The sequence below is a fragment of the Chroicocephalus ridibundus genome, chromosome 21 (genome assembly GCF_963924245.1).
Source record: "Chroicocephalus ridibundus chromosome 21, bChrRid1.1, whole genome shotgun sequence".
In the NCBI taxonomy this organism is placed as follows: domain Eukaryota; kingdom Metazoa; phylum Chordata; class Aves; order Charadriiformes; family Laridae; genus Chroicocephalus; species Chroicocephalus ridibundus.
The window spans coordinates 2399031-2413381 of record NC_086304.1 but is presented as its reverse complement, the minus strand read 5'-3'; the positions used below and the strand labels follow the sequence as shown (position 1 = coordinate 2413381).

General features: G+C 70.1%; 1 protein-coding gene across 1 annotated transcript; it reads left to right on the top strand.

The window, feature by feature from the left end:
- The first annotated feature begins 278 nt into the window (after positions 1-278).
- On the top strand, positions 279-14307 carry SEMA6C (semaphorin 6C). The gene is given in 19 exon segments (XM_063357344.1): positions 279-309; positions 1725-1890; positions 2012-2126; positions 3923-3980; positions 4079-4135; positions 6047-6148; positions 6973-7063; positions 7178-7300; positions 7749-7837; positions 8914-9131; positions 9682-9813; positions 9913-10068; positions 10235-10474; positions 11042-11179; positions 11686-11763; positions 11871-11926; positions 12159-12206; positions 12864-13427; positions 13430-14307. Coding segments are annotated over 18 exon segments (2649 nt in total). The 5' UTR covers positions 279-309; positions 1725-1784; the 3' UTR covers positions 13708-14307.
- The last annotated feature ends 44 nt before the right edge of the window (positions 14308-14351 follow it).

Here is a 14351-nt window from a genome sequence, read left to right as displayed (position 1 = left end):
TGTGCACCGACACGGGGCGGGGGGGGGGGAAGCGGCGGGGGGAGTCGCACACGCGTGTGCAAGCCGCCCCCCCCCGCCCCCCCTCCTTCCAGCCCCCCCAGCAGCTAATGAGGATCATCTCATTAAGGGGGATTAACGCCTATCTATAGGGTGGCCCCCTGGGGGGGGGGGGGGGGGGGAGGGTGTGTTTGTCGGGGCCGGGGGGGGGTGTCCCACGGGGGGTCCCCGGTCCCGCCCCCGGCCCCGCTCCGGCCGGTCCCGGCCCGTTCCGGGGCGGAGCCGCCCGGAGCCGTTCGGGGAACGGAGCCGGTACCGAGGGGTCGGGGGGGGGGGAGAGGAGGGGGGGAGCGTGTTGGGGGGGTGCAGCCGGGGTGTTGGGGGGGGGGGAGGTGTGCGGGGGGGGGGTCGTAGGGGGGTGGTTTTGGGTGTGTTTGGGAGCGTTTTGGGGGGTTGTGGGGGTGTAGTCGGGCCGTTGGGGGGGGTCGGTGCTGTGGCGGGGGGGGCGTTTGGGGTGTTTGGGGCCGTTTTGGGGGGTTCTGGGGGTATAATCGGGCTGTTGGGGGGTGTTGTGGGGGGGCCGGTGCTGTGGCGGGGGGGTTTTGGGGTGTTTGGGGGCGTTTTGGGGTGTAGGTGGGGGGTGTAGTCGGGGTGTTGGGGGGGGTGTTGTAGGGGGGGTGGTTTTGGGGTGCAGGTGGGGGGTTGTGGGGTGTAGGGGGGGTGTTGGGGCGGGGTACGATGGGGGTTTGGTGGGGGGGTCGGTGGGGTGTTGGGGGCGCTTGGGTGCGTTTGGGGCTGGTTTGGGGGTGGTTGTGGGGTGCAGGTGGGGGTGTAGTTGGGGTGTTGGGGCAGGGTTGAAGGGGGGTGTTGTGGGGGGGGGTCAGTGGGGTGCTGGGGCGGGGTGTTTTGGGGTGGTTTGGGGAGTAGGTGGGGTGTTGTGGGGGCGTTGGGGTGCTGTGAGGGGTACTTGGGGGGCTGTGAGGGTGCGTGGGGGGGTCGGGGTAGGGTGGTTTTGGGTGTATGGGGGGTGTTGGGGGGCTGTGGGGGTGCTTTGGGGTGCTTTTGGGGTGCTGTGGCACCGGGTGCTGGGCGGGTGTTGGCGGGGGGGGAGGTCGTGCCGGGGGGGTGTCATTGGCGGGGGGTGCACATGGCTGTGCCCCGCTGCACACGCTTGTGCCGTGCCTGGTGTCCCGGGGCACTGGGAGCACTGGGAGCACTGGGAGCACTGGGGCGGGGGTACTGGGGACGTTGGGACGGGCACATTGGAGCAGGGGCACTGGGATTACTGGGAGGGGGCCACTGAGGACACTGGGAGGGACAACTGGGGACACCGAAATGGGGGCACTGGGAGGAGAGCACCGGGGACACTGGGGTGGGAGCGCTGGGACCACCAGGAAGAGGGTACTGGGACCACTGGGCATAGGGCACTGGGGACACTGGGATACAAGGGACACTGGGTGGGGGCAATGGGGACACGGGGATGGGGATACAGGAGACACTGGGAGGGGGGCACTGGGTACATGGGGGTGGGGACACAGGACACTGGGATGGCAGCACTGGGAGGAGGGTACTGGGGCACTGGGAGGGGGCACCGGCAGCCCTGTCCCTGCACTCGGGGCGCTCGTCCCCTCTGTCCCCTCGTCCCCCGTCCCAGGGCTGCCCTGTGTCGTCCCCCCCCACTCCCCCCCGTGCCTCAGTTTCCCCGCACTGACATCAGCCCCTGGCAGCCCGGGGCGGGGGGGGGGGTGTCACCCTCAGCCCCGAGTCCCCTCCGAGCCCCCGCCACCATGCTGGGGGTCCCGCTGCCCTTCCTCCTCCTCCTCCTCCTCCCGGGGGGGGCGGCGCTGGCCTTCCCGCGGGACCTGGTGGCCCGAAGCACCGTGGAGCTGGCAGGTGAGCGGGGATGGGGTCCCCCCCGGGGGTTGGGGGGGGGGGGGGGTAGTGGTGTGTGTGTGTGACGGGGGCTGGGGGGGGGCCGGCAGGGTGTCACCGGGTCCCCTCTGTCCCCCCGCAGCCACCGCCGCCTACCCCCGCTTCGGTGGCCTTCGGGGGGACAATGTCACCGCCCAGCTCGGCCTCGACTTCCAGCGCATGCTGCGCCTCAACGGCACCCTCTTCGTCGCCGCCCGGTGAGCGCTTGTGCAAGCCCGTCGGTCCTTGTGCAAGCTCGTGTGAGCTTGGGCACGCTCGGGCACGCTCGGGCACGCTCGTCGGTCCTTGTGCAAGCTCGTGTGAGCTCGGGCACGCTCGGGCACGCTTGGGCACGCTCATCGGTCCTTGTGCAAGCTCGTGTGAGCTTGGGCACGCTTGGGCACCCTTGGGCATGCTCGTCAGTGCTTGTGCAAGCTCGTGTGAGCTTGGGCACGCTTGGGCACGCTCGGGCACGCTCGTCGGTGCTTGTGCAAGCTCGTGTGAGCTTGGGCACGCTTGGGCACGCTAGTCCCTGCTTGTGCAAGCTCATGCATGCTCACGCACACTCGGCTTGTCCCCCCCATCTGCATGCTTGTGCACGCTTGTGCACGCTGCTACGTGCTAGTCCCTGCTTGTGCATGCTCGTGCATGCTTGCACACACTTGGCTTGTGTCCCGTCTGCATGCTTGTGCACGCTTGTGCACGCTGCTACGTGCTAGTCCCTGCTGGCGCAAGCTCGTGCATGTTCTCACACGCTTGGGGATGCCTGCACACGCTTGGCTTGTCCCCCCATGTGCATATTTGTGCGAGGTTGTGCACGCTTCTACATGCTTGTGTGTGCTTGTGTAAGCTCGTGCATGCTCGGGGATGCTTGCACACACTTGGCTTGTCTCCCGTCTGCATGCTTGTGCACGCTTGTGCACACTTCTACATGCTAGTCCCTGCTGGCGCAAGCTCGTGCATGTTCACACACGCTTGGGGATGCTTGCACACGCTTGGCTTGTCTCCCGTCTACATGCTTGTGCACGCTTGTGCATGCTTGTGTGTGCTTCTGTAAGCTTGTGCACGCTTGGGGATGCTTGCACACGCTTGGCTTGTCTCCTGTCTGCATGTTTGTGAGAGGTTGTGCACACTTGTGCACACTTGGGGATGCTTGCACACACTTGGCTTGTGTCCCGTCTGCATGCTTGTGCACGCTTGTGCACGCTTCTACATGCTAGTCCCTGCTTGGGCAAGCTCGTGCACGCTCGGGCACGCTTGGGCACGCTTCTACATGCTTGTCTATGCTTGTGTAAGCTCGTGCACGCTTGGGGATGCTTGCACACGCTTGTCTTGTCTCCCGTCTGCATGCTTGTGCACATCTGTGCACACTTGTGCATGCTTGTGTGTGCTTGTGTAAGCTCGTGCACGCTTGGGGATGCTTGCACACACTGGGCTTGTCTCCCGTCTGCATGCTTGTGCACACTTGTGCACACTTGTACATGCTAGTCCCTGCTCGTGCACGCTTGTGCACGCTTCTACATGCTTGTCTATGCTTGCGTAAGCTTGTGCACGCTTGCGCACGCTTGGTTTGTCCCCCCGTCTGCATGTTTGTGCGAGGTTGTGCACGCTTGTGCACGCTTGTGTGTGCTTGTGCAAGCTTGTGCACACTCGTGCGTTCTTGGACCTGCCAGTCCGTGCTTGTGCAAGCCTGTGCCTGCTCGCTCGCGCCTGCGTGTGCTCCTGGAGGCTTGTTTGCTGCTGCCAGCTCGTGCAAACGTGCGTGCGCTTGTCCCTGCTCGTGCGCACACCTGCACGTGCTCGTGCCCACTCCTGCGCGCTCCAGCCCCGTTGCTCCCCCCCCAGCCCGCCTGCACGCCCCGCTTGTGCGTGCTTGTGCCCCCGGGTACCCCCGAACCCGTCCCTGCGGTCCCTCGCGCTTGCGTGTGGCACGTGTCCCCCCGTCCCTCGCACGTCCCCGTGCCCCTCGTGTGTCCCCGTGTCCCCTCGCCCGCTCACGCCCTCCCTCCCCCAGGGACCACATCTACGCCTTCGACCTGGGGCAGGACAAGGGGACGCTGTACCCCGAGCGGGTAAGGGGGACGGGGCGGGGGGATACGGGGGGGACGGGACCCGGGGGGGGCCAGGCGGGGGGTCCCCATGCCCACCCACCCCCCGTCTGACCCCACAGCACCTCACCTGGGAGACGCGGGACAGGGAGAACTGCGCCATGCGGGGCCGGCTGCAGGTGCGGGGGTACGGGGTGTTGGGGTGCAGGGTGCAGGGTGTTGGGGTGCAGGGGCTGGGGGTACGGGGTGCGGGGTGTGAGGGTGCAGGGTGCTGGGGTGCAGTGGTACGTGGTGTGGGGGTACGGGGTGCAGGGTGTTGGGGTGCAGGGGTGCAGGGGCTGGGGGTACGGGGTGTGGGGTGTTGGGGTGCAGGGGTATGGGGTGTGGGGGTACAGGGTGCAGGGTGCAGGGGTGCGGGGTATGGGGTGCAGGGTGTTGGGGTGCAGGGGTACAGGGGGTGGGGTTACGGGTGGGGTGTTGGGGTGCAGGGGTACAGGGTGTGGGGGTATGGGGTGCAAGGGTGTGAGGGTGCAGGGTGTTGGGGTGTGGGGGTACAGGGGCTGGGGGAACGGGGTGCAGGGTGTTGGGGTACGGGGTGCGGGGTGTGAGGGTGCAGGGTGTTGGGGTGCAGGGTGTTGGGGTGCAGGGTGCAGGATGTGAGGGTGCAGGGTGTTGGGGTGCAGGGTGCAGAGGTACAGGGTGCAGGGTGTTGGGGTGCAGGGGTGCAGGGGCTGGGGGTACGGGGTGCGGGTTGTTAGGGTGCAGGGTGCAGGGTGTGGGGGTACGGGGCGCAGGGTGTTGGGGTGCAGGGTGCAGGGTGTGAGGGTGCAGGGTGTTGGGGTGCAGGGGTACAGGGTGTGGGGTTACAGGGCGCAGGGTGTGAGGGTGCAGGGTGTTGGGGTGCAGGGGTGCAGGGGCTGGGGGTACGGGGTGCGGGTTGTTAGGGTGCAGGGTACAGGGTGTGGTGGTACGGGGCGCAGGGTGTTGGGGCGCAGGGTGTTGGGGTGCAGGGTGCAGGGTGTGAGGGTGCAGGGTGTTGGGGTGCAGGGGTACGGGGTGTGGGGTTACAGGGCGCAGGGTGTGAGGGTACAGGGTGTTGGGGTGCAGGGGTACTGGGTGTGGGGGTACAGGGTGCAGGGTGTTGGGGTGCAGCGGTACAGGGTTTGGGTTACGGGGGGTGGGGTGTTGGGGTGCAGGGGTATGGGGTGTGGGGGTACGGGGTGCAGGGTGGGAGGGGGCAGCGTGTTAGGGTGCAGGGGTACAGGGTGTGGGGGTACAGCGGTACAGGGGGTGGGGTTACGGGGTGCAGGGTGTTGGGGTGCAGGGGTACGGGGTGCGGGGTGTGAGGGTGCAGGGTGTTGGGGTGCAGGGTGCAGGGGTGCAGGGGGTGGGGGCAGGGGGTGCGGGGTATTGGGGTGCAGGGTGTTGGGGTACAGGGGGTGGGGGGGTGGGGGTACGGGGGGTGCTGGGCCGTGGGCTGCGGGGGTACGAGGTGCGGGGGTGCAGGGGTTCGGGCGTATGGGTTATGGGGGTGCGGGGGTGCAGGGTGTTGGGGTACAGGGTGGGGGGGGGGGTACATGCTATGGGGGTACGGGGGCACACGGTGTGGGGGTGCAGGGGTACCCGGTGGGGGCACAGGGTAGGGAGTACAGGGTATTGGGGCACAGGGGGGCAGGTTATGGGGGTGCGGGGGGACATGGTGGGGGGGTGCAGGGTATGGAGGTGCAGGGAATGGGGGGGGGTGGGGGTCCAGGGGTACCAGTTGTGGGGGGGGTGTGTGGGGGGGTAGAAGATATGGGGGGATACAGGGGTCATGGGGGTGCGGGGGGACATGGTGGGGGGGTGCAGGGGTGTAGGATATGGAGGTGCAGGGAATGGGGGGGGTGGGGGTCCAGGGGTACCAGTTATGGGGGGGGGTGTGGGGGGGGGTACAAGATATGGGGGGATACAGGGGTCATGGGGGTGCGGGGGGACAGGGTGGGGGTCCAGGGGATGGGGATAGAAGGGATGGGGGCAAAGCGGGGGCTCTGGGCAGGGGGAGGAGGTGACGCCGGGGTCCCCCATGTCCCCCCCGTGTCCCCCCCCCGCAGGACGAGTGCCACAACTACATCAGGGTGCTGGTGCCCCGCGACGCCGGCAGCCTCCTGGCCTGCGGCACCAACGCCTTCAGCCCCCTCTGCCGCACCTACCAGGTGGGGGGGACCCGGGGGGGTGTCACGGGCGGCGGGGGGGCTCAGAGCCTGCCAAGGGAGCACGGTGGGGGGTGATGAGTTGGGGGGGGTTCTCAGTTCTCAGCCCTGCCAGGGAGCGCAGCGGGGGCGGCGGGTGTGATGAGTGTGGGGGGGTTCTCAGCCCTCGCTGGGGGGAACGGAGGGGTGTGATGAGTGTGGGGGGGTCTCAGCCCTCGCTGGGGGGAACGGAGGGGTGTGATGAGTGTGGGGGGGTCTCAGCCCTCGCTGGGGGGAACGGAGGGGTGTGATGAGTGTGGGGGGGTCTCAGCCCTCGCTGGGGGGAACGGAGGGGTGTGATGAGTGTGGGGGGGTCTCAGCCCTCGCTGGGGGGAACGGAGGGGTGTGATGAGTGTGGGGGGGTCTCAGCCCTCGCTGGGGGGAACGGAGGGGTGTGATGAGTGTGGGGGGGTCTCAGCCCTCGCTGGGGGGAACGGAGGGGTGTGATGAGTGTGGGGGGGTCTCAGCCCTCGCTGGGGGGAACGGAGGGGTGTGATGAGTGTGGGGGGGTCTCAGCCCTCGCTGGGGGGAACGGAGGGGTGCGATGAGGGGGGGGAGTCGGGGGTCTCAGCCCCCCGTGGGGGGTGGGATGGTGGGGGGGTGTGTGATGAGTATGGGGGGGGGGTCTCAGCCCCTACTGGGGAGCACAGGGGGGAAGTGGCCAGAGGTGTGACGAGTGTGGGGGTCCTCAGCAGCTCCCCACCGGGGCTGGGGGCAGCGGGGGCGTGTGATTGCGGGGGGGGGGGGTGTCTCAGCACCTCGTCCCCATCCCCGTCCCCCCCCCAAAGGTGAGCACCCTGGCGCAGGAGGGCGAGGAGGTGAGCGGCCAGGCCCGGTGCCCCTTCGACGCCAAGCAGAGCGTCGTCGCCCTCTTTGTCGGTGGGTGCTGGGATGGGGGGGGTGGGATGGGGTCCCCGGGGTGGGGACGGGGCTGATGCTGGTGTCACCCACACACACACCCCACCCCACCCCACCCCACCCCCGGCCCCCCAGATGGCAGCCTGTACTCGGCCACGGTGGCCGACTTCCAGGCGAGCGACGCGGTGATCTACCGTAGCCTGAGCCCCGGCCGGCCCCCCCTGCGCACCCTCAAGTACAGCTCCCGCTGGCTGCAGGGTACCCCGCTGTATGGGGGGGGGACGGGGATGGGGGGCGCTGGGGTCGGGGGGACGGGTGGAGGGGGGGCGATGGGGACGGGTGTGGGGGGGCGGTACGGGTGAGTACGGGCGTGGGGCAGAGGGGTAGGGGTGTGTGGGGGGGTCTGTGGGGGGGTGGGTAGAGGGTTATGGGGGTAGATGGGGGAGGTGACGGGAGTAGGTGGGGGGGTAGGTGTCTGTGGGGGGGGGAATTGGGGACAAGTGGGGGGGTTAGGGGTGTATTGGGGCTGGGGTAGGGGTCTATGGGGGGGCCGGAGCTGTGGGGGGCAGAGGGCTGGGATGTGGGGGTACAGGGCTGTGGGGACACGGCGGGGGGGGGGGCAGGGGAGGGGGTGAGCACAGGGGACAGGAGGTGGTGGGGGCTGACGGCCCCCCCCCCCCGGCTCCCCCCACCCCGCCCCCCCCAGAGCCCCACTTCGTCCAGGCGCTGCCCTACGGCCCCTACGTCTACTTCTTCTTCAGGGAGGTGGCGGCGGAGCTCAGCGCCCTGGGCAAGGTGGGCGCGGGGACAGGGTGGCACGGGGCCGGGGGTGGGGGGCGGCACCCGGGTGCCCATCCCCCAGGCATCAAGGTGGGGGAGATGCAGCGCCCCTCCATGGGGGGGGTCTGGCCGGGTGCTGGTGCCTCCCAGGGCGCTGTGGGTGCCCATGGGTGCCAGCCCGAGGTGCCAGTACCCCTGGGGGACGGTGCCGATACCCGTGGGACCCTGGGTGGCAATGTCTGTGGGCCCCTGGGAGCTGGCACCCATGGGTGCCCAGGGGACGATGCCTGTGGGTCCCTGATCATCCCCGGCTGCTGACACCCACAGGTCCCTGGGAGCTGGCACCCATGGGTGCCCATGTGCTGACGCCCGTGGGTCGCTCGGTGGTGACCCTGGCAGGTCCCTGCGCAGTGACACCCATGGGTGCCCGGGGGATGATGCCCACACGTCCCTGGGTGCTGATACCCATGGGTGACCACGTGCCAATGCCTGTGGGTCCCGGGGTGCTGACGCCTGCAGGTCCCTGGGCGGTGACACCCATGGGCGCCCGTGTACCGATGCCCACAGGTCCCTGGGCGGTGACACCCACGGGCGCCCGTGTACCGATGCCCACAGGTCCCTGGGCGGTGACACCTGCAGGTCCTGGGTAGCGACACCCATGGGTGCCCAGGGGACGATGCCTGTGGGTCTCTGATCATCCCCAGCTGCTGACACCCACAGGTCCCTGGGTGCTGACACCCATGGGTGACCGGGTGCTGACACCCATGGGTGACCACGTGCCAATGCCTGTGGGTCCCAGGGTGCTGACGCCTGCAGGTCCCTGGGCGGTGACACCCATGGGTGCCCGTGTACCGATGCCCACAGGTCCCAGGGTGGCAACACCTGCAGGTCCTGGGTAGTGACACCCATGGGTGCCCAGGGGATGATGCCCACATGTCCCTGAGTGGTGACGCCCATGGGTGCCCATGTGCCAATGCCCATGGGTCCCGGGGCGCTGACACCTGTGGGTCCCTGGGCGGTGACACCCATGGGTGCCCGTGTGCCGATGCCCGCGGGTGCCGGGGTGCTGACACCCCTGGGTGCTGGCGCAGGTGGTGGTGGCTCGGGTGGCACGGGTGTGCCGCAACGACCGGGGGGGCTCCCCGCGGGTGCTGGAGCGGCGCTGGACGTCCTTCCTCAAGGTGCGGCTGCAATGCGCCGTCCCCGGCGACGCCGTCTTCTACTTCGATGTCCTGGAGGCGGTGACACCCCCCCGGGCCCTGCACGGGCGCCCCGCCGTCCTCGCCCTCTTCGGCACCCAGCCCAACAGGCATGGCGGCGGGGCCACGGGGCTGGGGGACATGGGGACACGGGGACACGGGGACACGGGCTCTTGGGGGATGTGAGCATGGGGACATGGGGCAGGGGAACGTGGCACGGGCAGGGGCATGGGGACACAGGGGATGGGGACATGGGGATGCCATCACAGAGGGGACATGGGAGGGACAGACATGGGGACGCGAGGATGCACGGACATGGGGACATGGGAGATGGCGAGGTGGGAGGGACGGACGTGGTGACACGGGACATGGGGATGGACTCACAGGGGGACGTGGGGATGTGGGGACACGGGAGATGGGGACGTGGGGACATGGGAGGGACAGACACGGGGACATGGGGATGGACTCACAGGGGGACATGGGGACCCAGTGGGGACAGGAGACAGGGACACAGACAGAGGGGAACAGGGCTTGGGGACACAGCGAGGACCAACGGGGACACGGAGGGACCCCGGCCAAACCGAGGCCGACCTGGCAGCCCCGGGAGGGGACAGGGGTGTCCCCAGCACTGGTGCCACCCCCCGCCCGCCGCCGCCGCAGCATCCCCGGCTCGGCAGTCTGCGCCTTCTACCTGGCGGACGTGGAGCGGGCGTTCGAGGGACCCTTCGCCGAGCCCCGCGGCGCTGGTGGCACCTGGACCCCGGTGCCAGAGGACAGGGTGCCCCGACCCAGGTACCCCCCCCCAACCCCCGCCCAGCTCCCGGCCGCGTGGGTCCCCTCGGGGTGCGGTGGCCGCCCGGATGCCTGGTCCCCACACGGGCTGTGCCACAGGCCAGGCTGCTGCGCCGGGATGGGACCGGCCGCCGGCGTCGTCACCTCCGGGGACTTCCCCGATGAGACGCTGGCCTTCGCCAAGGAGCACCCGCTGCTGCACGGCGCCGTGGCACCCGCCGGTGGGCGGCCCCTCTTCACCCGCACCGGCACCAGGTGCGCCCGGGGAGGGGACGGGCGGCCTCGGGGACGGGGGGACACCTTGGGGACAGGGGGTGGCTCACGCGCTGCGGGGTGAGGAGGGTCCTTGTGCGAGGCTCTTGTGCGAGGGCGCGCGAGGCCCTTGGTGCCAGGCCCTGGTGCGAGGGTGCGCTGGGCGCAGGCTGACGCAGCTGGCGGCGGACACGGGCGCGGGGCCGCGGGGGAACCAGACCGTGCTCTTCCTGGGCGCCGAGGACGGGCGGGTGCTGAAGGTCCTGGCGGCCACGCGGCAACCCGGGGCCAGCCGGCACCCCGGCGGCACCCTGGCACCCGGTGACAGCCGGGAACCCGGTGACAGCGGGGACACCTCTGCCTCCGAGACGCTGCTGCTGGAGGAGATCAGCCTCTACGACCCCGGGCGGTGGGTGCCAGGCGCTGGGTGCTCAGGGCTGGTGGGGGGCTGGGGGGTACCTTGGGGCTGTGGGTGCTGGGGGGCTCGTGGGTGCCGGTGGGTGCTGATAGGTGGTGGGGGGCTCATGGGTGCTGGGAGGCAGTGGGCACCGAGGGGTGCAGTGGTGGTGTGGGTGCCGTACGGGTGCCATACGGAGGGGGGGGGGGGCCATGTGGGTGCCACAGGGCATTGATGGGTGCTGGGGGGGTGCATGTGGGTGCTGGGGGGAGCTGATGGGTGCCATGGGGTCATGTAGGTGCTGATGGGTGCTCTGGGGCCATGCAGGTGCTGCAGGGCCATGTGGGTGCTGATGGGTGCTGTGGGGTGCCATGGGTTGCTGATGGATGCCGTGGGGTGCCGATGGGTGCTGTGGGGTGCTGGCAGGCACTGTGGGGTGCCGTGGGGTGCCATGGGTTGCTGATGGGTGCCATGGGGTGCCGATGGGTGCTGTGGGGTGCTGGCAGGCACTGTGGGGTGCCGTGGGGCTGTGAGTGCAGTGGCAATGGGTGCTCTGGGGGGGGGTGTGTGTGTGCGCAGGTGCCGGGGGCCGCGGGGCGCCAGCCGGGTGCTGGGGCTGGAGCTGCACCCGCCGGGCCGGGAGCTGCTCGTCGCCTTCTCCGGGTGCCTGGTGCGTCTGCCCCTGAGCCGCTGCGCCCGGCACGGGGCCTGCCGCAGGTGAGCGGGGCGGGACGGGGCGTGCGGGGGCACTGTAAGAGCAGGGGGGTGTACAAGGGCATGGGAGGGTGCAAGGGCACGAGGGCGTGCGAGGGCACAAGGGGGTGCGAGGGCACAAGGGTATGTGAGGGCATGGGAGGGTGCAAGGGCCCAGGGGGGTGCAAGGGGACAGGAGGGTGCGAGGGCACGAGAGGGCACAAGGGTGTGCAAGGGCACAAGAGGGTGCAAGGGCCGGGGGGGTACAAGGGTGTGCAAGGACATGAGAGGGTGCGAGGGCACGAGAGGGTACAAGGGTGTGCAAGGACACAAGGGTGTGCAAGGGCACGAGAGGGTGCAAGGGCCCAGGGGGGTACAAGGGTGTGCAAGGGCCCAGGGCCACACCCAGGCACGGGGCACGAGAGCGCACAAGGGCACGGAGAGGTGTGAGAGCCCAAGGGACGTGCGAGGGCACAAGGGGCGTGCGAGGGCAGCTGTGTCACCCGGCCGCCTGGGTCCCCCCCGCGCAGGAGCTGCCTGGCCGCCCGGGACCCCTACTGCGTCTGGCTGCCCCCCAGGGGCTGCGTCCCCTTCTCCGAGGACCTCCCGTAAGCGTCCCCCGCGGTGGCCTCTCCCTGCCCTGATCTCCTGGGTCGCTTCCTCGCGGGGAGGGGACACTGGGGACAGTGGGTGACGTCTCCCCTGTGTGCCCCAGGAGCGGCTTCGAGCAGGACACAGAGGGATCCCCCGGGATCAGTGGGACCTGCCAAGGTGAAGGGGGGACATGGGGGGCACTGGGGACATGGGAGTATTTGGGGACATAGAGGGTCACCGTTGGTACTTCTGGGGACGCGAAGTCGGGGGGGGATGCAGGTGGCCCCAGGGTGACACTGGTGGCCCTGGGACACGTGGGTGACTCCGGAGGATGTGGAGGACATTGAGGGGATGCAGGTGGCCCCAGGGGACGCGGGTGGCCTGGCCTGACCCCGCTCTGCTCTCATAGATGCACCAGCTGCCGGGGACGGTGACGAGGACAGGGACTTGGCCCATGGTCAGTGACACCCCATTTGTCCCCCCTGGACACCCCCTGGGAGGGACCCTGGGGACAATGGAGGGACACGGGAGGGACCCAGCGACTAAGAGGGAGCCCAGGGACAAGACAGAGGGACCCCAGGGACTGGGGAGGGACCTGGGGGATGGGGGCAAGCCCAGGGGTGAGAGAGGGACCCTGGGGACAGGAGAGGGACCCCCAGAGGTGGGAGAAGGACCTTGGGCACCAGGAGGGACCCTGGGGACAGGGGTCGAGGGAGCCCAAGGACCAGGAGAGTCCCCAGGGACGGGAGAAGGACCCTGGGGTGGGGGGACCCCCCTGGGACCAGGAAGGGACCCTGAGGATGGGAGAGGGACCTTGGGCACCAGGAGGGACCCCAGGGACAGGGGTGGGGGGACCCCAAAGACCAGGAGAGTCCCCAGGGACCGGAGAAAGACCCTTGGTGTGGAGGGACCCTGAGGACGGGAGAGAGACCCCAGGGGTGAGAGAGGGACCCGGGGGACAGGAGAGGGACCAGGAGGGTGGAAAAGGGACCCCGTGCACTGGGGGGACCCCAGGGACCAGGAGAGACCCCAGGGATGGGAGAGGGACCCCAGGGGTCCGGGCTGGGGTCGGGGCCCCCCCACCTGCGCGTGGGGCTGACGGGTGCTCCCGCAGGGGTGCGTCAGGCCGGACCGGGGGCTGCGGCGACGGTGCCGGTGCCGGTGCTGGTGGGCTGCGTGCTGGGCGCCTTTGCCCTGGGTGCCCTGGCCGCCGGGCTGCTGGCCACCGGCTGCCGCCGCCCCGCTGTCCCCAAGGGACCCCCGGAGGCCCCCACCGCCCCACGGCCCACGGCCCAGCCACCCGTTCCTCGCCTCTACCCCCCGCTGCCGCCCCAGGGAGGGGCCGGGGGCCTGCGGGACCCCCCCGAGCTGCCCACCCCCGAGGCCACCCCGCAGCTACCCGCCAAGATGCCCCGGGAGCGGGCAGCAGAGCCCCGGCGCGGCCAGGCCACCCATCTTGGCACCCCAGGGTACCCGGAGCCCCCCGGCCCGGGACCCCCACCCAAGGCCACCCTGGAGGAGCTGCTGCAGCGGCTGCACGGGACGGGGGGGTCGGGGTGGCCGGTGACACCCCCGGGCACCGGCTCCTTTGCCAACCGGGTACAGCCGGGAGCCCCCTTCGCCAGCCTCCCCCCGGCCCCCCGCGACGGGGCGACCCGGCGGGTGGACGTGCCCCCCGACAGCCCCCCCCCACCCCGGCGGCCCCTGGCACAGAGACACTCGCTGGGGGGGCCGGCGGCTGGACCCCCCGGCCCAGCCCGGGGGCTCACCCGCATGCACTCGCTGGGGGCCCCGGGGGGGCCGCCCTGGGGCCCCCGCCCCGGCACCCTGGAGCGCTCTCTCTCCATGAAGCCCCCAGTGCTGCCCAAACCCCTGCTGGTGCCGGCGGCCCCCGGGCGGCCCTGAGCCCCTGCTGGGGACATGGGGACATCCCTGTCCCCATGGGACACTGCGGCTAGCAGGGGGCCCAAGCCATCCCCTGCCCTGGGTGGCAGGGTCCCGCTCCCCCCAGCTCCATGCCCTGAGCCACGAGGGTCCCCAGGCTGGCCCCCACCAGGGTGACAGGGGTCCCTGTGTCCCCACTCTGGCCCACACCGGGGTGATGAGGGTTCCTGCGTCCCAGCTCAGGGTGACAAGGGACCCCATGTCCCTGAGCTCCCTGCCCAGGGTGACAGGATCCCCGCCACCCTCAGCCACCCCGTGTCCCAGCCCGAGGTGACAAGGGTCCCTGTGTCCCAGCCTGGGGTGACACAGGTCCCCACGTCCCCAGGCTGCCCCTATCTCCCTCCCTTGGGTGATGAGGGTCCCCCGTGTCCACCTTGTCCCCCAGCCTGGGGTGACGAGGTCCCCATGTCCGCATTTTCAAGGGCTTTTTTTTTTTTTAATCCTTTCTAATTTATTCGCTGCTTTTGGGGATCGTTGGAGCCACCGCCCCCCACGGCCACCAGGAATGGCGTGGGACGCGGTGGCTCTCAGCGCCGGAGCTCGGCTCGTCCTACCATGTAGGACCAGGGCTTGGCCCGCGCCAACCACGGTAATTAAACGTGGTCGCTCCCGCACCGGTGCCTGCCTGGCTCTGTCTGGGGTGAGGGGGGACAAGGGC